Source organism: Cynocephalus volans, chromosome 3, assembly GCF_027409185.1.
Source record: "Cynocephalus volans isolate mCynVol1 chromosome 3, mCynVol1.pri, whole genome shotgun sequence".
NCBI classification, from domain to species: domain Eukaryota; kingdom Metazoa; phylum Chordata; class Mammalia; order Dermoptera; family Cynocephalidae; genus Cynocephalus; species Cynocephalus volans.
Window position 1 is genome coordinate 70020212 of NC_084462.1, and position 25844 is coordinate 70046055.

General features: G+C 52.1%; 1 protein-coding gene across 17 annotated transcripts in view; it reads left to right on the top strand.

Moving 5' to 3' along the window:
- TLE3 (TLE family member 3, transcriptional corepressor) overlaps positions 1-24536 on the top strand; it is a 48822-nt gene extending 24286 nt beyond the window's left edge. Inside the window, exons 7-20 of one of the 17 annotated variants that reach the window (XM_063092072.1) lie at positions 6925-7156; positions 8718-8734; positions 12556-12675; positions 13675-13725; positions 14406-14558; positions 14945-15086; positions 15621-15820; positions 16620-16696; positions 17637-17886; positions 18247-18494; positions 19227-19374; positions 20167-20317; positions 21204-21280; positions 22294-24535. In XM_063092072.1, the coding sequence (XP_062948142.1) occupies positions 6925-7156; positions 8718-8734; positions 12556-12675; positions 13675-13725; positions 14406-14558; positions 14945-15086; positions 15621-15820; positions 16620-16696; positions 17637-17886; positions 18247-18494; positions 19227-19374; positions 20167-20317; positions 21204-21280; positions 22294-22401 (1974 nt within the window). In that variant the 3' untranslated portion in view covers positions 22402-24535. Of the gene's footprint in view, positions 1-6924; positions 7157-8717; positions 8735-12555; positions 12676-13674; positions 13726-14405; positions 14559-14944; positions 15087-15620; positions 15821-16619; positions 16697-17636; positions 17887-18246; positions 18495-19226; positions 19375-20166; positions 20318-21203; positions 21281-22293 lie in introns of all 17 variants that reach the window. The other 16 variants (XM_063092074.1, XM_063092073.1, XM_063092080.1 and 13 more) reach the window with 16 other exon arrangements.
- Positions 24537-25844: the final 1308 nt, after the last annotated feature.

The window sequence follows — 25844 nt, forward strand, 5'->3', positions numbered from 1 at the left end:
TCACAGTAACTCAAAGTTTGAAGTGTCATCAGAGGTCATCTAGCCCAGAGTTCTTCAACCTCAGCACTACTGAAATTTGGGGCCAGATAATTCTTTGTTGTGCTGTGCATCGTAGGGTGTTCAGCAGCATCCCTGGCCTCTACCCCCTGGATGTCAATAGCACCCGTCCACATGCACTTGTGACTCTCGAAAATGTCTCTAGACCTTGCCAAATGTCTGTGGGGGACAAAATGGCCCCTGCTGGGAACGACTGATCTAGCCCAATGCCCTCATTTTATCAAGAGGGGATGTGATTTATGATGTTTAGGAGTAAAGCCAGGTCGGAGGCCCAGGGGGCTGATTCCCAGCCCAGGGCTTTCCCCCACCCCGGTGCACCCTAGTGTGTGGCCTGTGTTCTTGTCTCAGTGGCCAGCTCCCAGCCGGGTGGCTCTGCTAGTAGTGGTAGAAGGTATGCAGTGGTGGGTGGGACAACATAGTGAGTTCTGTTCTCCAAAATTGCTCCTTTTCCAGCACTTTGTCCCTGCCCCTTTCTAGGCTTCTCCTTAAGGTTTCCAGGCCAAGCCCTCCCAGCCCTGCAGTGGCCACAGTGGGGTCCCCTGTTCCCCTCTGCCTCCATCTTTGGAATTAAAATCTTATGAAAATAATTTTTTTTTTAAGAAAGGAGTAAAATTGGGGAGGGAACACTGCTGGGATTAGCTCCACTTCCTTTAAGTAGTATTTAGGAAGCTACAAGTTAGGTCAAGGCAGCTCGAGGCAGATATTGGAATTCAATTAAAGCCAACGAGTGGGGCCTGTGACCCCCATTCTCGAGGTAATTGCTTCTCTGGCTCTGAGTGAATGCAGCCGTCGCCCTGTCATTAAGCAGGCAGCCGTCTAATCGTTGCGCTTGACAGAGCCTCACAAGGCAGGAATTACGGACAGCTGGGGTGTGCTCGCCCTGGGAGCCCTGCCTCACTGCACTCCAGCGGAGGCTGTGCTGATCGGGTCAAGGCATTTCTTATCTCCTCCTCAAGGAGAGAGGAGAGTGAGCCTGCAGCTGAACTGCCTCTGCAGTGAGGTGGGGGGTATGGCAGGGCTGCGGGAGGGCCGGGTCTGATGGCAGAGGGGTGGGCATCCTGGCCGGCAGGAAAGGACAGGGCCCAAAAGACTCTTGGCTGCAACTAGTGGTTACCCCCATGGTGCCATTGGGTTTGCCTCTGCAAGGAGAAGCAGCCTGGCACCCTGGTCTGCGAGTTTGGAGGGCTTTGGCAAAGGCACTTTGTTTCTCTGGGCCTCAGTTTCCCCATTTGCAAAGAGATGTAAAAGGACTAGGCAGGTTTCATATGTCATGTCTGTTCCAGTGAGCTGTTTATAGTTCTCTTGGGCATGCAGTTTAAGGATTCTGAGGTTGTGACTCGGCTCAACTCAGAAATCAGTGAGATATGTCTGGCATGGGCATGGATGTAGCCAGTGGCATATTTATCACAAGGATTAGAGTATTTCTGGAATTTTCCTGAGAAGAAAGGCCAGATCCAAGGTCCAGGTGGTGTACATGGAGAGGGGAAGGAGGCCAAGCCCATCCCTTTTCCTGCTAGTACACAGGGGACTTGGGTGTCCACCTAGCAAGACAGAACAGAAGGTTGTCTTGCTTATAGCCAGGGTCTGGCAAGATTCAGTTTCTATAGACCTATTACATATGCCCTTTCCTCTTGTATCCAAATTATTGGGGGATCTTTAGAAGGACAAGATTCCTGAGCATGAAAAGGGAAATTTGACCCCTGGTCAGCAACTTGCAGAAGGCAGTGTCTATCTTTCCCAGGCAGTCTAAGGGCCGTGTGAACTGATGTATCAGCCATTTCTAGAACTCTCTTCGTACATTGCTGTATGGTGGCCCAAGGTCTTTTCTCTGGGAGGTGTAGAGGCTCTCACCTTCTTGCCCACTGACAATTTGGTATGCATTCCCTTAGGAATTATTAGTGGAAGAGATGTTGTAAATCATTGGCTTGTTTTTTTTTCTTTTAAGTGGGAGGGAGGGGAGGAAGAGAGAGGTTGTAGCCTGTCACAGACCACACAAGGTATTTTGAAGCTGTACCTCAGGTTCTGGCGTTCACTCCAGGATGTTGATGGGCTAGATTCAGTTGATTGAATTTTACATGAGGGGAAAGGAGGGTTAAGAGAATGTCTTAGAATCCATCCATTTCTTTCAGCCAGCTGGCCATGGTGGAGAGGGGAGTGCTGGGTCTGAGTCTAGGTTCTGGTTGCTGCTGGCTTAGTTTAAGGGCTCAGCCTCTCAGTCCTGTTCCCCATCTTTGAAGTGGGGATAGCGAGGGTTGTTGTGAGCACTAAAAGCTATCAGCCGCCCCTAAAGTTCAATTTTGAGTGGAGCTGTGGTGCCCACCAAGCTGAGCTGTGTGAGAGAAGGAATGATTGGAGGCCTGGGCTGCTCTCGCTGTCCTCGAGGGCAAAAAGTGTTCATTTATGCACTTAGGACCCTGTCGTTGCTTCCTCTGGTGGGAACCCTCAGTGGGTCTTGGCCCTGGAAATGTTTAGACAACTTCACTAAGTTTAACTCAAATTGTGAACCTGAGAAGTGAAGCATTAAATCTCTAGCAAAAGCATGAAGCATGATGTGCGTAATCCAATTACACTTACTCTGCAATCAAGATCTTCCCCGTCAGCTTCTCCTCCAAGTGGCCACACCTTGTGAGCCAGGCCACAGGTGCTTGGCACATGCGTGGAGGACGGGGGACTCATGTGTGCCCCAGGGGACACGTTCTTTGGCATGCAGTGTTGAGGGAGAAGGGAGCACTCAAAGGTGGCTTGTGTCCAGACTCTATCCCCTCTTTGGGGTTGGGGGGGAAAGGGAAGTTGTCGACTTCCATTCGTGTTATGGATGTGGAAGTTCCAGTACTGGAGGGAACGGTAGAAACTGAGACAGGCGTCTCAGGCTGTGGAATTGATTCCACTTTTCTACATGGGGAAAGCTCCCCAGTTGAAAACAGTGACACCCTCCCACTCATATGTCCCTGTGTTTCAGCACATTGTGCTCTGAAGCCAGAGGATGTGTTGCAGGGGATAGAAGTACAGCCTGAGGATGGCTCTGCTTGCCAGCCAGTGGAGGGGCTGGGCTGTGACAGGGACAGCAGGTTACTGGATCATACCAGCTGACCCTCCCACTCCCACCTCATCAGGGAGAAAATTGTTCCACTCTCTATTGCAACCAAGACCGTTAGCAGCCCTGCTGCCCGACAAGCCCTGGCATCTGCTGTTGCCCCGATGAAGAAGCCTTGGAAGTTGACCCTTCTGTCCCTGCTTCCCAGAGTCTGCTAGGCCAGTCCCGGCTGGGTCTTCAAACCATCCCAAGGAGACCTGGCTGTGCAGAGCAGGTTGCTCTTGTACTTGAAGATGAACGACTCTTCAGTTTTGCATGGAAGATTCCTTTCCTCTGTTGCAAATAGGACACGCCCACCTCACTCGCTAAGGCAGGAAACCACCTGTTCATCCTTGGAAGCTCAACAGCATAGAAAGCTCCTGTTTGCCAAACAGCTGGTTCCGCCTTTGTTCCAAGTTTCTGATGCTGGGTCATGTTTTGGGAAAGCAGGACACCCCACTACCCCACTGATGCTTCCCATCCCAACTAATTCTTCCAGATGCATCTCATTAAGCCATAGAGAGGAGGGCGTGGATCTGGGAGGCAGTTGGTCACCTTTGGACAGAGCACCCTCCTGACTTATTTCCCTGCTTCTCCATGTATACCTTTTCCAACATTTTCATGTATTTACTCAGAAAATGTGTATAGTAAATATGCCAGGCACTGTTACAGGTGCTGGGATGGATAAGACAAGGTCCCTGACTTCCTGGAACTTGCAAGTTGCTAAGCAGTACACAAAGATGAAAGAAATGGTTGTCTGTGCCTCTTTCCGAGTATTTGCAAATGTTGATTGAGCACCTACTTTGTTTTTGTATGTAGTGATGCATGTGATTCTTGTACAACCTGAAGATGTGGGCTCCACTGTGATCCCTGTTTTGCAGATGAGGAAACTGAGACCCTCTTTCTCCAAGGACTTATAACTGATAAAGGATAGAGCTGGAAGTCCACCTCAGACTGTTTTGGCTCCACAGTCTGAGCTGTTAGAAGGGACAAATCTGTCCTGACCAAGATGATGGAGAGAGGGTGCCAGAGGAGATGGCGTTTGAACTGGGCAAAGTTGAGCCTAGAAGGTTGGGTGGGAGAGGAGACCTCACCTACTGAGGAAAGAGTCGGGATGTTTGGGACTATTCAACTGCAGCTTTTTAGGGTACAAATTTCAATAAGCTTTTTCTCTAGGAACAGAATTGTTCATGGAAGGAGGTAGCTGTGTACTCAGGCAGAAAAAGCGACTTCTTCTTGTCCTCCCCCTCCTTTTTCTCATCTCTTCCTCAAGGGATCTTATTGGCTCTTCACTGTCAAAAGTGGATTAAATACCTCAGTCCTTGCTTTCTGGGATTTTACTAACGAGTCATTACTTTCAGAATTAAAGGACCTCCCAGCAACTGGTCTAAAACCAAAGGGCACCCTGCTGGAGATTGATTTTAAAACTCGGTGTCTAGATAAAATTGTATGTTCCAGCCACACCAGGGAATACTATGTAGCCATTAAAAAGGACAGGTTGATTTCTTTAGAACACTCTTAAAATCAAGTTCTACCGGAGTATGGTTAATAAGAACCCATTTGTGTTGAAATACATTTAAAACTTGTAGATTTCCATAAAGGAAAATCTAAACACATTAATAGTAGAATCTTTTGGGGTGAGATTGAAGGATACTGTTTTCTTAAGAAAAACTTTAAATTTATACTTAATTTTAGTATTACAATGAGCACATTATTTTTGTAATAAGGTATAAAAAATTACATTTTCTTTAAAAAGAGATGGTAGGGGAGATCAGGGTAAGCTCCCATCTGAGAGGAACCTGAGTGCCTTAGCTGGGAGGGGTTGGATCTCTGCACTGGATTCCTGCAGTGCCAGCTCCAGGGGTCCCCTTAGCTTTGTATCTGCTGTGGCGTCTTGAGGCAGATCTGGAGTCAGACCCCCTTGGGGCCAGTGTCCACCAACTGCTTCCATAAACTGCCTAGCGCCAGCTGTCCCAGAGGTACATCGATGGCCTTGAGTGATGGCACTGTGCCAGCCTTTCACTCAGAGCCGAGAGATGGAGGCCCCTTGTCCAGGAGCGCAGTGGTGGCTGTGGCTGCCACGAACTTTGGGATGGGGCCAGGTTGGCAGTTTGCGGCTTAGTTGGAGAGAGCAGGCCCCTTAACACTCAAATACTTATTGTCTCTTGGAGGCTCACCTCCAGTGGAGCTGAGGGCCTTTGCTGTGTTCTGTTGTCTTACAGTTGCCAAAAGCCATTTCTCATTGACAGGCCAGCTCCTTAGGTGTGAGATCTCAGTGCTTGTCAGATCTTTGCTCTCTGTCGCCCCCCCACCAGTTGCTCTTGCTGTAGGGATCTTCTTAGGAAACATTCTTTGGATGAGGTTGGTGGTTAACAGATTTGAGTCCAAATCCCACTTACTAGTGGTGGGAATTGGACAGTTACTGACAGCCTACTCCATCCCCTTAAGCATCAGTTTGCTATCTATAAAGTGGGCACAATCCTCCCTTGCCTGGTGGTCGGAAGAATTAGAGATAATATTTGGAAAGTGCTCAGGCATTCACTCAGGCATTCAGTAGGTGTTGGTTTCCTTTTCTTGCACTAGTTGAGAAGAAAGAGGTATGCATAGGTAGATTCTAGTATACCTAAGGCCCCAGCCACTCCTAAAAAATACTTCTATCCCTAAGAAGCATTTGGAACTGTGTAGCATGCCCCACAATGCCCATGGTTCTTGGCACAATCTTAGGAATGATAAAAGGTACTCTGTCTTGGCTACTGGGAGGGTGTTAAGGCGGCCCATGCCAGTCACTTGGGTGTGAGAAAGGGAGGAGAAAGAGGCTTGTGTTGGGTAGAGACATCTGAGGCCTCTGGAGCCAAGGGAGCAGAGACCTTGGCTGGGAATGGGGAGTTGTTGCTGTTCCTATTGATGATGACACTGAGCTGATGATGCATGTCAAGTTTTTAGAATACTGGGGGAGTCCATTGTAAACTCAGTGATGGAAGCTACTGTCATGATGCTTAATGAGTAGTAGCTGTGTGCCCTGAGTTGCTACATGTTTATCTTACAGTAATCCTCTGAGGTAGGTGCTGCTTTCCTCCCCCCTTTTACAGATAAGGAAATTTGAGGCTCAGGGAGTTGAAGTAACCTGTTCAAGGCCACACAGCTATTAAGTCCCAGAGCCAGGATTTGAATCCTGGTCTGTCTGGTTCCAAAGCCTCTACTCTTCTTTACCCTGTTCTCCATTCTGATGTCCAATGACCTTGGTTCTCATTCCACTGGCCCCAATCTCTTCTTGCTCTTGGGACTTTTCTCCTATGGCCTGCTTTGCCCCACTCTGTAAGCCAGACTTGGAGCTCCTCAGAATAAGGGAGTCTTCCCCAGGCTATGGCCTTGGGGGAAAGGGGCAGGAGTCTGGGGAGACATTGGCTGCTAACGTTGAAGACATGCACACATGAGCAAATGCAGTGACTGCTATGAACTGAAAAATGGATTCCCCTCAATTGAGAGCGAGTCCTGATGACTGTGGTTTTGAAATGCATGCATTATTTATCTCGCACTTCGAAACACACATTGAGAAATTCTGTCCTGAAACTGGGGTGTGGTGGGTGGGTGGGACGCTTGAAGACATAAATCTTATATGTAAGTTGCAGTCCATTAACAGATTTCCTTCAGCAAGGCCAGCATGTGGACTGAGCCTGGGGGCAAAGGTGTTGGGAGTGTTTTCCCTGCCTCTGCTCAAGGAAGGGGCGAGGGGGATAGGAAGAGCCACTTCCTCTGAGGTGGCCCTCATGCCTCCCCTGTCTTCTCCCGCTCAGCTGTGCTCACCACCAACTTCATTGCAGCAGCAGCAGCTCCAGGCGCAGCACCTCTCCCATGCCACACACGGCCCCCCGGTCCAGTTGCCGCCCCACCCATCGGGCCTCCAACCTCCAGGGATCCCCCCGGTGACAGGGAGCAGCTCCGGGCTCCTGGCGCTTGGCGCCCTGGGCAGCCAGGCTCACCTGACAGTGAAGGATGAGAAGAACCATCATGAACTTGACCACAGAGGTGCGGCCCGAGCTGTGGCTGGGGACACAGGGTGGGGCTGGGCTGGGCATGGGTACGTGTAGGCCCCATGGTGAGTGGACACAGCAAATGCTGCCACCCTAGGACCAGGAGTTAGCAAAAGATTTGGAGCCATCTGTTGAATCCCTGGCACATGAAAACCAGTGCCCCATCCCCAGGCACCATTCCCCAATCCCTGATTTGCACCTGGTACTCTCTGCCCTGGAAGACATCGTGTCTGTTCATCTGGAACACGCCCCCATCTTCCTAGCTACGCCCCTGCCCATCCTTCAGGGGCTAGCCCTATTCCCACTCCTTCAGAATGCCTTCCTAATCGGTCTGGGGGCTTTTTCCAAATTCCCATAAGAATTTAAGAGTTTGGGGGTTCCAAGACTGAGCTCTTTGTTGCTGTCCTCTTACGTCCTGTCCCTGGAAGATGTTTGTCTTCACCAAGATCACTGTTCTCTGAGGACAGGGCCAAGTTCCTGGGTGTTTTTTTCTTAGCGTATATGTCTCACTAATGCCAGGAGCCTTGGAAAAGGTGCACAGTTGGTGCTCAAGTGGACTTGTCAGTTGACCACTTTTAAGTGGGTATAGTGAGTACACTCCAGCAGGGAGGTTATTGGAAAGACTTGGAATTAGAACTTTTGCCCCAACCCTTCACCCCAGCCAATACCAGGAGGACCCAGGAAGCTGTGCTGAGTTGGGGCTCAGGAGGGGTTAGTTAGATCAGGAATGGAGAGGACCTGGCTCCCTGACAGACCCTTTTTAAAAGTTGCCACCTTGTGTGCCCTGTCCTTAGATATTTACCCCAGGGCACATGGCCAGGGCTGTCCTAGCCCTCCTGAGCACCAGGGACTTGGAGGGTTACCATCTGTCCCTGGCACAGGCCACAGGGTGCTAGCCGGTCCTGGGAACTGGAGGCTAAGCTTTTTGTCAGTACAGTAGGATGATCCTCTTGGCAGAGGAAGAAGGGCCTCCCCACAGACAGGAAAATTGGGGAGCTAGTGCTTAGCTGGATGACTAATCAGAGGCTTCAGTTTCCAGGGGCTTCTTGGCAAAGAAACAGAATGGTGTTAATTAAAAAAAAAAAAACAAACAACAACAAAAAAACCACTCCCAAATTCCTTTTTTTTTTAAAAAAAAAAAAAAAAAGAAAGAAAGAAAGAAAAAAAACAATGACGTTCTCAACTCCGAGATCTTACGGGTATTTTGTATAGCATAATCCTTCCCAAGATTGTGACTTTAAAAAGCTTGGTCTGCTAAAGAGTAAACTTGATTCCCTGTGGCATGTCAGGGAGAACTAGGCCAAAGGCCTCCCCGTCCCACTCTGGGGACCAGTGGGGCGGGGAAAGCGTTGGAATTGGGGTGGTTACCCTCCTCTTATGGCCCTGCCTTGGCTGACCCATAGAGACGGAGAGCCAGGCCTTCTGCCCATTTTAAAACCAGTGAACTAGCAAATCACAAAAGCCAGCTGACTTGGACTGACCTTTTTCCTTTCTTTTTTGTCTTTTTGTCTTGCGGGGCCTGACCTTCTTCCTGTCCTGGCCTTCCTTCCCCAAAGAGAGAGAATCCAGCACGGTAAGTGTCAACACTCTGGAAGACATGGGTGTGTTTGGGGTGCTGGGAAGATGAGGAGACTGCATGGGCTCCTGGCCTAGAGGCTTGCTCGAGAATTGCAGACCTGAGACCAGCTAGTGGTGTACAAAAGCTGTTCTGCTGTGGGTTGAAGCTGAAGGTTTTGTTGTTTGGTTACTTATGCCCAGAATTGGGAGATGTGGCTTCAGTGCTGTTGTGTTGGTGGTGATGTCTTAATCCAACTCAGAGAGAGAGAGAGAGAGAGAGTAATTACTGCCATAAAATAGGAGTTGCTGTCACCTGTTGAGAGTGAGCTTCAGTTGTGGAAGCCCTTCATCTCACCAGGCCTTAGGTCCATCATTTGTCAAATTTAGCTCATCATTTGGGTAAATGAGCTCTAACTCTCTTCTGTAAGAGAGAGAATTAACTGGAGAGGCCAGCTGACCAGCCCTGGGTTTTCCAAGGGGATTTGTGAGGTCACTGGGTGAGCCTAGGGCTTAGGATCCAGGTATCCCAGGTCCTGGGTCAAGGTTCTTACTCACCCCACAGGTGGGATGCCTGCTATATGATCCTGTATCCTCCTTCTTCCCTTCAAATCCTGAGATTTTCTCTGTTCTGGACTTTTACTTTGTTTAAGTAAGTGCTAGCAAGTGGGCATAAAGGCCAGGCCACCTGCCTGTCTGCCAGCTCTGAGATTTGTTGTAAATCTTTCTGATCACACTGAGGCTCCAAGGTTCTGTTTCAAGTGAATAAACCTTCCGAATAAGCACAGTGGAGTCTGGATAAAAAAAATCCTCCAGCGATTAGCAAAGCTATTTTATTCCTCATCGCTGTCCTTGTATCTGGGGCCGTCTAATCTGTTAGGATGGCTTTGGTTATTACCTCGTGTTAAGTAGGACTTGGAAGGTCAGGCAGTTAACTAACCATCTAGACAGACGCTTCCTTGGCAGCTCCCTGTGTCCTGACCTGCCTTCCCTTCCAGGCCTTCCCTCCACCCAGGCTGATTTTTTAAACCTCCCATTATTAGTAATGCTGGTGTCTCTTCTCGCCCTGCCTACATGCTCAGAAATCCAGGTCTGTGTTTGGGCTGAGGAATGGCTAGGTACATAAGAAAGGAATAATTGAAGCTGAAAATCCATTTTGAATGCTTTAGTGTTGACCTTCCAACAGTAGCATTTTTGGAGAGGCAGTTTGCCTAGATAGAAGGAAGGCCTAGGTCTGGTCCGAGCTTTGTGAAACACAGGGTAACTCTTTTGGCCTCTCTGAGCCTCAGTTTCTTTATCTGTACTGTGGGAATAATTCCTGCCCAGATGACTTGTCAGCTTTGTTAGGAAGACTGTATATAATGGGACTCAGGATTCAGATTATCTGGTTAACAGGGATCCACTGCAGTGAGATGGGTGTTGGAAGACTAGCACCCTCCTGTCTTCACGTGATTTTCATCCTCATTCCTACTTGCTCTTGGCTTTGTGCCCCCTCCGGGAAAGGTTTGTGCTGAAAGAAACCCACGGGGAAGCCCCAAGAGCGGAGCCCTTCACTCTACAGCACTCACTGACTCACAAAAGCATAGGGAACCCATGCAGACCACTGGAGAAGAAAATGGGAAGGAATCAAGACCCACCCTGAGGCAGGGGTGGGTGGGAAGGATAGGCTAGGGGCTCAGGGTTGGGGCCCCAAAGATGCGTGCCTGTGGTGGTGGTGGGAGAGGGGTGTAGACTGAAGTAATCAGCCTTTGGAAACCAGGTTGTCAACAGATGAGGCCTATGGCAGGAAGGACAGGGCTGTGTCAGAGTGGGAGGGGGACGGGTGGACGGGCTGGAAGCTGTCCCAGAGGGGTTAGTCTAGAGTCCAATTAGAGGTAGCTTCATTCATATTTCCTTGCCTAGCCGAAGCAATAAAAAATACTTAGTTTTTTGGCTGCCTGCCAGCCAGAGGCGGGCTGGATCGATGCCGCTAAATGCCTGACATGACTCTCCAGTAGCGGCAAGGGTTTTCAGCCTGACTGCATGAGAAGAAAGAGCTCGCTGTTCTCCGGAGCCGCGCACCGGGTCGCAAGGAGAAACATGAGCAGCCTCATGCCCCCTCCCTTCCCCGCCCACCGCCAGCACAAGGGGCTAGAGCGTTGCTGCTTAGCACAGGGTGGCCGCCGCCACTGTCGGAGGAAATGAAATGAAATGACGGTGATTTTTCTGCCTGCGCTTGCAGCAGCTAATTGAATTGCGGCTGTGCGCATATCGCCGCTGCTCTTGCACGGCTGTGGGGAAGGTTGAGCTGCAGTTCCATTATAACCTCCATTTTTTCTTCAAGGCTTGATAACTCTGCCATTTTAATTTGCTTCAGGCAGAAACTTGGCAGGGAAGGGCTGCCCAGAAACCAGCTTAGGAAAGGAAATTAAGTTCTGCGGCTAGTTCCTGCACCATTCCCCTCAAACGCCACCCATGGTGGGGCTGCCCATCCTCTTTCCCTCCAAGTGACCCTTGCTCCGGAGCCAGCCTTGGCCTCTAGCAAAATGGGGACAAGAGAAGTGAAGGCCCATCCTGCTTGCCTTTTGATATCCTTCTCTTCTGAACTGACATCCCTCTGTGTCTCCCCGCGACCTCGTCATGCATCTGTGCACTGCTTGGGGTGTGGATCAGCTGGCCTTTTTATTCCCTGTAGCTAGACTGTAAGCTCCTGGAGGGCAGGGACTTTGTCTCATCATTCTACCATCCCTGGCCTGACCCAGGGCAGGTGCTCAGGAGATGGTGGGTGAGTGAAGGTGTAGTTTGGGACCTTAGAAAGGAGTAAACTTCAGCAGCGTCCTAGGGAGGGCATTGGCCTGCTGTTATTCTCTTGGCACAAAGGTTTGCTGGAAGGTGCCCTTGCCAGTACCTCCTCCCTCCCTGCTCTCCAAGCCACTCTCTCAGCTTACAGGACAGCTCCATTCCCAAGGCTGCCTGTGAGTGATTCTCCTGCCTCGGCTGTCACCCCTCTTCCATCTTCCAGGCTGCCAATCCTGAAGGATGCTCATCCTCACTTGCTGAATAGTTAAGGGAGAGCGCATTTGGCTCTTCATGGCCTTAAAAACTTAGATTTGCTTCTTGTTTACTTTCCTCTGGGGACCTTGGGCACATTCCCCAACCTCTCTGGGCCCTTCCTTCTCTTTAGACTACTGCAAAAGGGATGATTCCCCTTGCCCTGTGCCTTTCCTGTCTCTCAGAGGGAAAGGCTTCATGACGTTGCACTTTTTGTTTCTTATATCCCTGGTGTTTCTCCAGAGCTGCTGAGGGCTTGGCCTTAGAGGAGCAGGGTGTGCATACAATGTGCAGTTGCTCTTCTGTGCTTAGGAAGTCACTGGCAGCCCAGTGCTGCCCTTGCCTATTGATGTCCCCATTCTGTCAGGCTCAGCAGATGAAGTAGTGCTCATGGCCACAGTCTGTCGGCTCAGTGCACATTCCACTTACCCCTCCTGTGAGCACATAAGTGTGGTGGGCATGAGATGGGTGAAGACACAGGTGATCCTTACTCTTCCCAGAGCGTAGCCTCACAGGCCAGAAGACAGATGACCCACTGCAAGGTTAATTATGCAGTAGCAGTGGCATTGCTACAAAAGAGAATTAGAGATGCTCCCAGGGTCTCTCCCAGAGGACCCAGACTAGGGAGTTGGGGAAGGCTTCTCTGGTGAGGCTCTGAGGGAGCCAAGACGACCTGCAGGACACATAGGAGCTGAACTTCCCTTCCCCCACCCCCAACCTCCTGTGTCACCTGCACTTAGCGGTGTCTGTGGATATGTGAGATGTTACACCCAGCAAGATTTTCAACACAAATCCTCTTCTTGCTTCCAGAATAACTCAGTGTCACCCTCAGAAAGCCTCCGGGCCAGCGAGAAGCACCGGGGCTCTGCAGACTACAGCATGGAAGCCAAGAAGCGGAAAGCGGAAGAGAAGGACAGCCTGAGCCGCTATGTAAGTCTGAGGGTGCCACACGTGGGCACCACTGGGGCTTGTGTTGGGGGGACGGGGTGTCTGCAGGCCCACACTGGGCCTGAGTCCGCTTGGGGTTGGACAGTGAGTCAAAGAAACAGGGGTGGGGAGAAGCAGCCTCACTGATAAGGACATAACGGGGTGGGGGTTGGGGGAGGCTGATGCACACACTGTGAGACTATGGGCCACTGTGGGGCGGGAGTGGAAGTGGGGGGAGGTCATCCTGGCCTCCATGGCATCTGGGGCCAACAACCCCATGCTGTTGTCACAGTATCCCCAGAATCCCAGTCTACTCCAAGAGGCTGTCTCTGACACCCTCACACTTTGACCCTGCAGTTCTCAGTCTTCCCAGGCATGTACCCTTTCAACCACTTGACCATGGCTTTTAATAGCTTATACTGCGATGCCCTTGGCACGTGAGACCCCAGTGGGAGCATGGCCGTCGGGCCTGCCCTGTGCCAGGCTGTGCAGGGGTGAGAGCTGCAACAGAGGGATGGTGCTGGGCTCAGTGGTCTTGCACTGTGCCTCTTCAGCCACTTGGCTGCTCTGTGACTTTGGCCCCATTGCACACTTGAAGCTCAGCTGCATTTCTGTGAGACAAGGCTAATCACCCATGCTACAGAGTGGTGGGAATGATGAGATGAGAGTAGCACGCTGACTTGTGAGTGATGGCCGACATAAAACCAGCCAGAAGAAGGTTCTGGCTTCAGAGAGATGAGTGAAAGGGCAGGCTGGTGGGGAGGGGCTTAGAAACATTATAATGGGCGAGCATCAGTGGGGCTGCCTAGTGGGCTTGGGAGCAGAGCAGCTGGAGTGGCCCCATAGGAAGGCCACTGAGCTGGAGTGGCCCTTGCTGAAGGGCGGGGATAGAATGGGAGGCATGGACTTTGGGGTTTGGCCCAGGTTCAGGTTATAGGTGGTAGAGGGAGGGGTGGAGAGGGCATGACCTCTTACCAGCCAGTTGGCTTCTCTCGGTTGCAGGACAGTGATGGGGACAAGAGTGACGATCTGGTGGTGGATGTTTCCAATGAGGTAAAGTCAGGCCTGGTGGAAGGGAGGCACTTGTTTGGGGATGGTTTGGGATTGTTCCCGCCCAGGGTGGGATCTGCTCTCTCTGTTCTGGAATTATGGCAGCCTGAGCAGAGTGATGAAGCCTCTGGTCTTGGGTATCAGGGGAGTCAAGAGGAGCAGGGCAGGGCTGTGCTGCACTTCAGCTGGGCACTTGTGGCTACCGAGGTCTTCCTGCAGTGGGCCTCCAGAGAGACCCCCAGAGATTTCAAGATTTCAAGTAGGGGCCATCTTCTGTTCCCCACAGTCCTCCAGGTCAGCTCTGCCCCCTACCCCTCATCTTGAGGTGAGGATTGTGAGCCCCAGGTCGGGGGAGGGGGTCAGTCTCAGTAAGGTGGGAGGAACTGGAGAGAATCAACAGTAGGCCAAGCCCAGCAACACCAATTTGAGTCCCGAGCTTGGGTTTGATCTTGGCCAGGTCATTACTCCCCCCACTCCAGGCCTCAGTGTGTCCCCATCTGTGAGATAAAAGGGTCAGACTAGATTATTAAGAGCTAGTTGTCCCCGCCTCCTTTGGGACCCCCAGTTTTTCAGCCAAGCTCTTCTACCCATCAGCCCTGCCCTCTCCCTTCCCATTCCCAAAGCAGGGAAGATGCTAGTATGGTTGTGTTTTCAGTGCATCTCTGCATCCCTTGTGTTTTTAGGACCCAGCGACACCTCGGGTCAGCCCTGCACACTCCCCTCCTGAAAATGGGCTGGACAAGGCCCGTGGCCTGAAAAAAGACGCCCCCACCAGCCCTGCCTCAGTGGCCTCCTCCAGCAGCACACCTTCTTCCAAGACCAAAGACCTTGGTCATGTACGTAGGGTCTGCCCTGGCACCCTCTGTGGAGGCTGGGGGAGGGTGGAGGTGGGGGAAGGAATAGAAAGTAGAGGTGTGCAGAGGCTGGAGTAGGTGCACTGGAAGGAACATGGGTGTGGGGACTGGCCCCAGTTAAATCCTGACTTTACCACCTACTGGCCTGGCCCTGCACTAGTTAGATAACATTTATGAACCTTGGTTGCTGTATCTGTAAAGTGGGAGTGATCGCTATGGTCCTTGCCAAATAAGGTTGGGTAATAATTGAGAGGCTGTTGGGCTGGCTCTGTGCTTCATGTGGGATTGGCACTAGAAATTGTGCCAGCTTTGGGGAGGAAGGAATCCTCCTTATGGCTTCCCTTGGTCTCTGCATCTTACCTCATCAGAATGACAAATCCTCCACCCCTGGGCTCAAGTCCAACACACCAACTCCAAGGAATGATGCCCCGACTCCAGGCACCAGCACGACCCCAGGGCTCCGGTCAATGCCAGGCAAGCCTCCAGGCATGGACCCGATAGGTATAATGGGTAGGCACCATGGGGCACGGGCAATCTGATTGAGGGAGGGGTCTGCCCCAGGCCAGGGCTGGAGGGGCTCAGGTAGGCCAGAGCATGGGGAGTATGTCCAGCTGTAGCTCTCCCAGGGCCTGCCTGGGGACTTCACAGTGAGGCTTGAGGAGGAGATGGATGCCTGGGACTACATAACTGATGTCAGGGCTTATTGGGGCCGCTGCTGGGCCAGGCATATGGAAAGAGCATCAGACCCCCAGGATCTGTCTGTTCCTGCCTCTGTCATTAGTTCTGTGAGGCTCAGAACAAACCCCCTTTCTGGGCCTCCATGTTCTGCTCTGTAAAAGTAGGTGGGCGCATCTCCTGGCTGTAACCTTCTTGGGCTCTGAAGGTAGGGTTCCAAGTTGGCTGGGTTTGATCTGAGAGGACTGCCTGGAGCAGGCAGCTTTAGAAGCAGAAAATAGGGAGGTGGCCATGGCTTTGTCCTGGCAGGTGGGGTGGGGCCCACTCCCTTTGCTGGCCTACTCCTCACTGGTGCCTGCCTCCTTGCAGCCTCGGCCCTGCGTACGCCCATCTCCATCACCAGCTCCTATGCAGCGCCCTTTGCCATGATGAGCCACCATGAGATGAACGGCTCCCTCACCAGCCCCAGCGCCTACGCCGGCCTCCACAACATCCCGCCCCAGATGAGCGCGGCGGCCGCCGCCGCAGCTGCCGCCTATGGCCGATCGCCAATGGTGAGCTTTGGAGCTGTACGTAGACCTTTTGGCTCCTTTTTGGGGGACTGGGCATGGAGCAAGTAGCTGGTGGGGGTTGAGGTGGTGCTCCCTGCATGCTAAAAGGGACCTTGGGGTCTCGTGACCAGGAAGCCACCCTTGTGGGGAGAAGGTTTATCGGAAACAACTGAGACTTAGCTGAAAGGGTGCATACTTTGGGGTCAGCAGACCTGGGTTCCACCCCCGCTTGCCTGCTGGTTACCATGTGGCCTCACAGAGGTGGCCTCCCTGCCCAGAGCCTTTCTAGTCTGGGAAGTGGGGCCAATACCTGCCTTTCAGGGCACTGGTGGGGCTGGGAATCCTAAGATGAGTTAAGTGACTTGGCCATAGCAGGGGTTTGGTACCTGGAGCTGCTTGTTATAACAAGAGCTGTATGTTGTTATGGGTGAACAGTTAGGATTTGGGTTGGTGGAGAAAGGGGTCCTTTTTCAGGACACAGCTTCTCTCTACCTCCTGCGCCTGGGGTGGTCTCCTCACCATGCCACTGGCCAACTGGGGACACCAGAGGAGGAGAGAAGTGGGGTGGGACTGGCTCTGCCTTACAGAGCGGGGAGGATGCTGGCTGAGAGTTGGAGGTCTGCACTGTCACCCCAGCCCCGCTGCAAGACACTTGGCCCTCTCTGACCTGTGTTTCCTCTGAAACAGTGGGCTCTGGTCTCCTGGGTTCCAAAGATGCGGAGCTGTGTGGGCAGGGCCCAGCAGGTAGTGAGGAGGAGGTAGGGGTGGGGTGTGTGGCAGCAGCACTGACCGAGGGCTGCCTTGTCTTGCCTTACAGGTTGGTTTTGACCCTCACCCCCCCATGCGGACCACAGGCCTGCCCTCAAGCCTGGCCTCCATTCCTGGAGGAAAACCGTAAGCTTTGGCTATTCTTACTGCATGCCTCGTGGGGCAGGCAGGGCAGAGCACCCACCTCCCACGCTCACATCCACATCCCCTTACCCCAGTTTTCCCTAGTGCACGTCCCCTTGGGAAGGTGTCTGTCCCTCTTGAGGCACTTAGTCCAATTTGCAGCCTCAGGAAACTGCTGCCAGACCATACTCTTGATCTGCCCCAGAGGCTCCCTCTAAAAGAGGTCTGAGGGAATGCTGAGTACAACATCACTGGGCTCTGGGAAAGGAGGAACACACCTAACCAAATCACGTGGAGCCACTGTGGGCCTTGGGGACTCCTTTGGTTTCCGCCTCCTAGAAAGGCCCCCAGCACTGCTGGTCCCACTCCCTCACCTGTCTCCAGCGTTTCCTTCCTCTGGAAGGCGTGTTCTCCCTTGCCCCTCACCTCCTTGGGTTATTGGGGAATTAAAATGTTGAGCATACATATAATGCTGAGACACTGCCTGACTTTTCCACGGTGCCCACATGATCAACAAGAATCTTGACCTTAATTGAGAGGGCACCCACAGTAGCCTAAAACAGCAGGCAAACCAAGCTTTTGGAGGGGCCAGCAGATTCCCCTTCCTAATACCACTGGCTCCTGAAGCAGGAGGTAGCATTTAAGCTAGGTCCTTACCAGAGTTGGCATGTCAGGGGAATTTACAGGTGGTGTGAAGCACCGTGGTCTGATTGGGAGCAAGGATGTATAAATGGGAGTACAAATCAAGGTTAGTGTTATGCAGCCTCCACCCTGGTGGAGCCATCCCCGTAAAATGGGTTTACTGGGTTCAGACAATTTCAGGAGAGAAGGACCTGGAGGCAGGATGGCCAGCCAGGGGTGGAGCAGGTGGATCCTGGCAGGACCTATAGGACTGCGAGAAGCCAGGGATGGATGGCAGAAGTGACGGTTCTCACCTTTTCAGAGCATACTCTTTCCATGTGAGCGCTGATGGACAGATGCAGCCGGTGCCCTTCCCCCATGACGCCCTGGCAGGCCCTGGCATCCCGAGGCATGCCCGGCAGATCAACACACTCAGCCATGGGGAGGTGGTGTGTGCTGTGACCATCAGCAACCCCACACGGCACGTCTACACTGGGGGCAAGGGCTGTGTGAAGATCTGGGACATCAGCCAGCCGGGCAGCAAGAGCCCCATCTCCCAGCTGGACTGCCTGGTGAGAATCCTGGGGCTGCAGGCATCTGCAGTGGGCAGCCTGGGTCAGAGGGGAGAGCCCCTCGGACCTGGCCTGGCTTAGTCCTGATTGGCTGAGCAACTTTGGGCAAGCTGGCTAACCTCTCTGAGCCCTAGTTTTGCCCTCTGTAAGTGGGGATGATACTGTCCTCATGGGGTTTGTGAAGAAATGCATGAAGGATTGTAGAGTTGTGAATTTGAGGATTGGGGCCAGCCTGGCAGCTGCTGTGTATGAGGGGAGGCTGTGAGCAGGAGTGATGAAGGTGCCTGATATCACTAGATGTGAATTTCCTGTTCCAGGAGGGGTGTGGGCAGTGTTCAACCCTGCACCTTCTTCCTCCAGAACAGGGACAACTATATCCGCTCCTGCAAGCTGCTCCCTGATGGGCGCACGCTCATTGTGGGCGGTGAGGCCAGCACGCTTACCATCTGGGACCTGGCTTCACCCACGCCCCGCATCAAGGCCGAGCTGACGTCCTCAGCTCCCGCCTGTTATGCCCTGGCCATCAGCCCTGACGCCAAAGTCTGCTTTTCCTGCTGCAGTGATGGGAACATTGCCGTCTGGGACCTGCACAACCAGACCCTGGTCAGGTGAGGCCAGCAAGAGGAAGTGTTAGTGCCTTGTCCTGGGGAACTCTGTCTGTGTCCTGGCATTGTGTGCTGTGACCTTAGCCCTGTCTGAAGCAGCCAGAACAGTTCGGATGAGGGACGCCTAGCAGAAAAGACATCTCAGTCTGCCTTGTGTGAGAGGCAGAGGAGGGAGGGCTCCTTGGGACCAAGAGTGTGGAGAAGGCTCTGGGGAGAAGGTGGAGCTGGAGCAGGTCTGGGAAGGTAGAATTCACGTTGGTGGACAAGCAGAGAGGCTGAGAGAAAAGGCCTGGAGACCAGAACAGAGGAGCAGTATCACTTGATGGTTTAATGTGGGGCCTCAGAAGCAGAGATGCTGTGTTAGAATCTTGCCTCCACGGTGACCTGTGCAAGTCACTTAGACCCTGTGCCTCAAACTTCTCCCTGTAAGTTGAGGACACATTGAATACAAGCTGAGGCACTTCTCTTTTTAGTCATGAGAAAATTCTCCAGGGCCTTCCTCACCTTTCCTTGCCTCCAGTTCCATCTCCTCCAGAGCAGCATGGGCTCACTGAAGGGGCCACCCCACAGGGACTCAGTCTCACTAAGAGAGCACAGCACATGGTGCCCTCCCTTCTGGCCTCAGTTTCCCCCTCTGCTCAGAGGCAGAGCTGGCCTGCTCCACAGGGATGGCTGCCAGTGGGGCAGTCAGTGATTTCCTGGGGCTCACCCTTCCTCCCTGCTTGGCTTTCATAGACAGTTCCAGGGCCACACGGATGGGGCCAGCTGTATAGACATCTCCCACGATGGCACGAAGCTGTGGACCGGGGGCCTGGACAACACTGTGCGCTCCTGGGACCTGCGGGAGGGCCGGCAGCTGCAACAGCATGACTTCACTTCCCAGGTGTGTAGCCCGAGCCTCTCCTCCTTTCCCACAGAGTAATGTCTTCCCTTCCCTTCCAAGGTCCCAGTGGCCAGGTCGAGGGACAAAGGGTCCCTCACAGTTTGGTCATTTCCAGGGTACTTGGGACCAACCTGAGCGATCTGGGAAGGCTTCCTGGAAGAAGCGGCTATGAAGTAGAGTAGACAAGGCCTTGGAGATGGACACACTTGACCCAACAGTGGGGATTTGATTCCTGGCTCCACTGCTGTTGAGCACTTTGTCCTCAGTGTCCTCATTCATGGGACAGGAATAGGAGTAGCTGCCTCCTAGGTCTGATGTGAATATCTGAAATGGTCCCTCTAAAAGCCTTTGTCATAGCCTGGCTCTTAGGAAGCATTCAGTATATGCCAGGTATTGCTATTTCTGGTTATTTTTATTACTCACTTGAATATTTTAATCTTAAGTATTTAATATTTTCATGTTTTAGTTACTCACTTTTTTCATAAGAAAATACAAGAGTCACAGAGAGAGAGGATAACTTTGAAAGTGAAATGTCTGTGCCACGCTGTCTGAAGCTTAGCTCTACTGCTTACTTTCTAGAGTCAGCAACCTCTCTGAGCCCAGCTTCCTTGCCTATGAAATGGGGATGCAAAATGACATTCCACACCTCTGGGGTATTGGGTGTGTGTTGTGGGGGCTTGTATTGCAAATGGCATGGGTGGGATGGGGAAGGGACTGTGCCCTCGGGGTACCAGAGCAGAGCCTTTGGGGAGCAGAGGGTGCCGAGCTCAGTCTGTTTCCCACCTCCTGCAGATCTTCTCTCTGGGTTACTGCCCCACTGGGGAGTGGCTGGCAGTGGGCATGGAGAGCAGCAACGTGGAGGTGCTACACCACACCAAGCCCGACAAGTACCAGCTGCATCTGCATGAGAGCTGCGTGCTCTCCCTCAAGTTTGCCTACTGTGGTGAGCCTCAGCAGGGCGGGGGGGCGGGGTGGAGGGGCAGCAGGAATCCTGGCCCAATGGGATCGGCTCCCTGCCCTCTATGTACAGATGAGAAGCCAAAGCTTATAGAAAGAACACAGTCCTACAGTGAGAGGGCCCCAGAACCAGGCCTCCTGCCTCCCAGCCAGTGCCCCTTCAACATCCTTTGGGGATCTTGTCGCCCATTCTTCTTCTGCTGATGCAGATGTCACCACGGGTACTGAGCTCTCAGGACACTAGGCCAGAGCCAGTCTTGGCCATCCTGGGGCACAGGAACAGTACATAAAGCAGTGCAGGCAGTTCCTCCTGGTTGTTGTGACCACAGCCTTTGACATCTGATAGCCCTGGGCTGGAACATCTGCTCTACTGACAACACCTCTCACCCTCTCTGAACCCCTGTGGATGGGAACAGCATGGTACCTGCCACATGGCTTTGGGGGGCAGTAGTGCGTTTGTGCCCATACAGCCCTGGCAGAGTACCTGCTCAGAGGAAGGGTGTTCACTGACTGCTGTCTTCAGCTGGGTCTCCAGAGCTCTGATATTTCCAGTACTTCCTGTTGCCTTCTAGTAGTAGAATTCAGGAGGGTCAGTTGACCCTGGTGGCCTTAACAAGAATCTTCTGGGGGAGTATATTAGGTGTGATTAACTGCAAATCCTATCCCATCCCAGCCCCCTACCAGCTCTACCCTGGATTGCAGAGAAAGGTGTTCTCTGGGTGTCCGTGTGTCTTGCTTATGAAATGCCTCTCGTGCTGAGCACTGTTTAGTAGTTCTCACCACATTTCCATTGTAGCTAGCCAGTCTGGGGTGGGTCTGGTTTTAGAGGGCAGCCAGTCACAACCTGACATTTCTTTGCCTCCTACCTACAGGCAAGTGGTTTGTGAGCACTGGGAAAGATAACCTTCTCAATGCCTGGAGGACGCCTTATGGAGCCAGCATATTCCAGGTAGCACCCACCTGTGGTGATGGGGCAGGAATCTCAGGAGGCAGTGTGGGAGGAGCCTGGAGCCAGGATCAGACCTGCCCTGGCCCATTCCCTACCCCTTCCTGATGGGGAACCAAGATGGGTTCTCTAAAGGGAGAGGACATGGGGGCCTCAGTGGGACACGCTCCTCTGCTAATGGCTTCCGACCCCTGAGGATGACGGCTTTTTTAAACAGGGGCTCTTTGGGATTTAGAAAGTGAGGAGGAGTAGAAGTTCTCTTTGCTCTGGCCCGGATGCTGAGCACTCGCGGAAGGTACGCCCAGCAGCTGAGCCCTCCGAGCTTAGCTTCAGAGCAGTGTGTCCACCTAGTCACGTAGGTTAGTTCCAGCTCCACGAGTCAATATCAGGAGAGAGGTGGGACAGGAGAGGAAGGGTCCGAAGAGAGATAGGGGGTGAGGAAGAGGCTTTTTATAATTTCTCATGATCTGTGGCCCACCATAGTGTACTCACATGCACAATGCATACACACACATTCACACTCACACCCTTTCTCACGGACAGTCACCTGCTCTTGTGCACATTTGTTGACTTACACGCACGCACAAGCACAACTCTCGAGCTCCCTCAGCCAGCAAGCCACTTTCTGGGCCCCTGCTGAAATGTCTGGTGCTTCTCTAGTTACACCAAATGCTTTGAAAATCAAGTGCCAATCTTTTCCCTGCTCTGTCGGCTGAGGGTGTGGCCTGCCAATGCTGCTCCCAGCTCAGAGATGCATCTTCTAGTTTGTAAACTGAGAAGAGGAGCTCATGCTAATGTGTTCTATTTTGATCTTTACAACTTATTTTAAAGATCACAGGGGAGCCTGTTAATGAGCTTTTCCTCATGGAAAAGCAGGTGGAAATCGGGCTGGTGGGCACTGCAGCAAGGGGAAGAGGAGGGCAGTTGGATTCAGAGCACAGGGAGTACAAAGTGGCATGGAGTACTAAGGCACGCATTCCTCTCTCTTCTCTCCTCTCCTCGGCCGCCTCCTCTAGTCTAAGGAATCCTCGTCTGTCTTGAGCTGTGACATTTCGGCGGATGACAAATATATTGTAACAGGCTCTGGTGACAAGAAAGCCACAGTTTATGAGGTCATCTACTAAACGAGGACTCTAACAGGGCTGTCGAACTCTGGGAGAAACCGACTCGGCTCTGACAGGGAGACCCCGGGTGAGGGGCCCCAGGATGGCGGAGGATGGGCCGCGGGGAGCCGAGCGTCCCGGGGCTGCGCTCCGGTGGTCTGAGAGGGTGCGTGCCTGTCATGGGCTGGACTCCTGGGCATGGATTGATGTGTCTCACAGACTCGGATGGATTTTTCTCCTCCTCCTCCCCCTAACAATGCTGGCAGATGCTACAAATAGATTTATTTGGAGGCTAATGGCTCTGGTTTCCCACAGACACCCTCATGCATCTCTTGTGTTTTCTTCCCCTTTCTTTTGACCTGTCCCCCTGCCTTGGGTCGGGGTCACTGGAGTGGACCACATTGTTGTGCTGGGGGAGGGGGATCTCTTTTTCCCAATCGTGCAGTGCACAAGTTTTGTGAAAAATGTAAATAACAGACTCCTATTATGGACTGGTCAGTGGGGGAGGAGGCCCCTTCCCACCGGAAACTCACACGTGTATCTCGCCTGCTGTATTTGTAATCCACTCGTGGTGGTGGTGGTGGCTTTTTTGTTTGTTTGTTTTTTTAAACAGACGATCCCATCTGGGCAGGGGAGGCAGAGAGGGGAGCAAAATGAAGAGGGAGTGGAAAGGGGAGAAAAATCTTGGGGTGGAGAAAGGAACTGTGGCTGGCCCAGACTGACCATAAAGTGCCCGCTGGAGTGCGCATGACTGTCTGTGGCTGTGGGGATTGTCCAAAGCATGTCTGCACTGCCAGACAGACAGACCGAATGACTGATGGGCAGTGCAGTGGTGGGCCAGCCGGGGCTGACATCTCTCCAAGGTCTCTTGCATCTCCCTCTCTCTCAGGCGTCTGTCTCGCTCTTTCTCTCTGTCTCTGTCCTCCTCAGCCTCAGTCTCTCTCTTTGGTGCACAGTCAGTTATTGTGATAAGTGGAAGTTGAAAGAAACTCCTTTTCCGGCTCTTAATCTTCTGACACAGCCTAAAAAGGACAAAAAGTTAGAGGAACGCATAGCAACTCAGCTCAGGGAGCTACCAGAGAAAAATAGCAACTGATGTGGGTGCTTTTTTTTTTTTTTTAATTTGAATAAAACGAATTAGAAGTGATGTCCTTTTATAAAATGCCTCTCCCCTTTCCTGCCTACAGCCCCTTTCTCTCCCTCTAAATGGGGAATGATGTATTAACCTACAGGGTTGTAAGTCTGAAAGTTTATCTTCCCCTCACCCCCACCCCAGGCAGGGCACTAGGGGTTGGGGGGCTGGGGTGGGGGGACATGGGTCCTGGCACACTATGGTGATTTCTTGCAGCTTCAGTCTCCCTTATGGGCCCAAACAGGTTACAGGGAGAGTATCGTCTCCTGCAGGTACCACGTCTTGGTACCAAAATGTTCTGAGGTATTAGGATTTTGTTTGTTTCTTTTGGTCTTTTTTTCTTCTTTTAAAGAAAAGCTGAAGGCCGTGAGTCCTGGTGGTGGGCTCTCCATGGATGTAGCATATGGAAGATAATTTTTATACTGCATTTTTATGGATTATTTTATAATGTGTGATTCTGTCTGGTGAGAAGGAAGGAGGGGCTCCAGGAACGCTGCTCGTTGCCAAGCAGCTCCCCTGCTGGGACATGGAGGCCGGCATGGCCCCTGTACCTTTCTGAGGCTGGGGGCGTGGTTGTCTAGAGTCTTTCTCTGGGTCTCATGTTCATCTGCCTCCTCTTGTTAAGGCTCTAGCCAGAAGGGAGGGTGAGGGTAGAAGAAAGTTATTCCTGAAGAAAAAAAGAAAATGAAAAGTCATTGTAATGATCTGTTTTTATATTTTTAAAAGTTACTATTTAAAGGTTGGTTTGATTGTTGCGTTTTAATTGCCTCTCCCCTTGGTTTGTCAGTCCTTCCCAAGAAGAGCCGGGGACACTGTCACCTTCGAGAACCTGGACGATTTCCCTTGTCACACGAGCCCCATGTCCATCTGCATGCGCTCTTCTAGGCACGTCCCCTACTGCCCCACCCCCTAGGAAATCTGATGGTGTGGGACAGTTAAAGGGATTGCTTTTCATGGTCCCCGTCCAAGCACCAGGGAGTGGTGGGCTGAGAGCTGGGATTTCCTCTGGACAGATGGGCAGGACAGAGGTCACGAAGGGGAAGGAAGGCCACAGGTTAACACCAAAGTATTGTACAGCTGTCAGTGCAAAACTTTTTGGGAAAAAATTAAATGTAATGAACTTCAAGTGAAATTTCAAAGTGTCTATGAACATCTGGACCCTCAAAACTTGCACTGTTTTTTTTAAAGTTTAACAAATGTAGGTGTGATGAGGAGACCCTCAACCTCTAGGTCACAAAGGTGTTTTTGAGTTACTCAGAAGGAAGGGTTTGCACACAGCAGGGGCCGGCCAGGAAGTGCGCATCAGTGACCCTGGGGAGGCGGGGCTGGGGTGCACAACTACGAGGCAGTGCTGAATCCTGCAGAAGCCCCTGGGGTGGGTCCCAGGCACTTGGATTTCACGCACCCATTAGCCAAATGTCTCATAGAACTGGAGACTACATGACTTGTCAAAATCATTATAAATCAGCACAAACAATTGCCTGCTGTCACTTCATACAAGAAAGGGAGTTTAACATTTAAAAGAAGGAGTGACAGTCTCAGAATAGAGCACATTATGTACTAGGAAAGACAGCTGGCCTCTCCACTCACAGAGGGGTCATTTGGCTAGAGAGGGATGTTCCTCTGGGGCTTGTAGAGGAGAAGCTTCCCGCAGGTAGGAGGAACGTGACCTGAGCCGCAGCCTCAGCTTGATCTTGATTGGTTGCCTTGAATAGAACATCCCCCCCGTGGACCATATGTTTTAAGTTTGTCCAGGCCTATACATTGCAGCTAAGGGCTAGAGGGCCAGGTGGCAGGCTCTGGCCAGAATGAAATTCTGTGTGTGCCCAGGGCTTGGGGTTACCCATGGGTGCCAAGATAGGGCTGGAGTTGTGGCTTGCAGGCCCCACATGTGGAAGAGGAAGATGTCTGTCAGCGAATGCTCACTCCAGACTTGAACTACTGGGCAAGAAGGCCACTGTGAGTCCTGTTACTGAAAGGAGGAGACTTCAGTCTCCAAAAGGCTGCTCCACCATGATTTCATGGGGCCTGGTCAAGGATGGAGAGATGACCAAGATTCAGTCCCTGCTGCCATAGAAACTCAGTCCAGGGTGTGAGGAGATGGTACAGCTCCTTTTGACCTTCATTAAGCGGTGCTGGGGACACACCCTTCAGCAGGTTCTGTTGGCATCCAAACTCCTGCCTGTGCCCATTGCTGCAGACTATGCACAAGCTCACTGAGCCTCCCCTACACTGATTCTCCCACTGCATGAGCTTCCTCCTGTCTCTTCTCTCCACCTACCACTACCCTCCCAACTCTGTTCACGCAACCACAGCCTGTGGTATTAGCTAC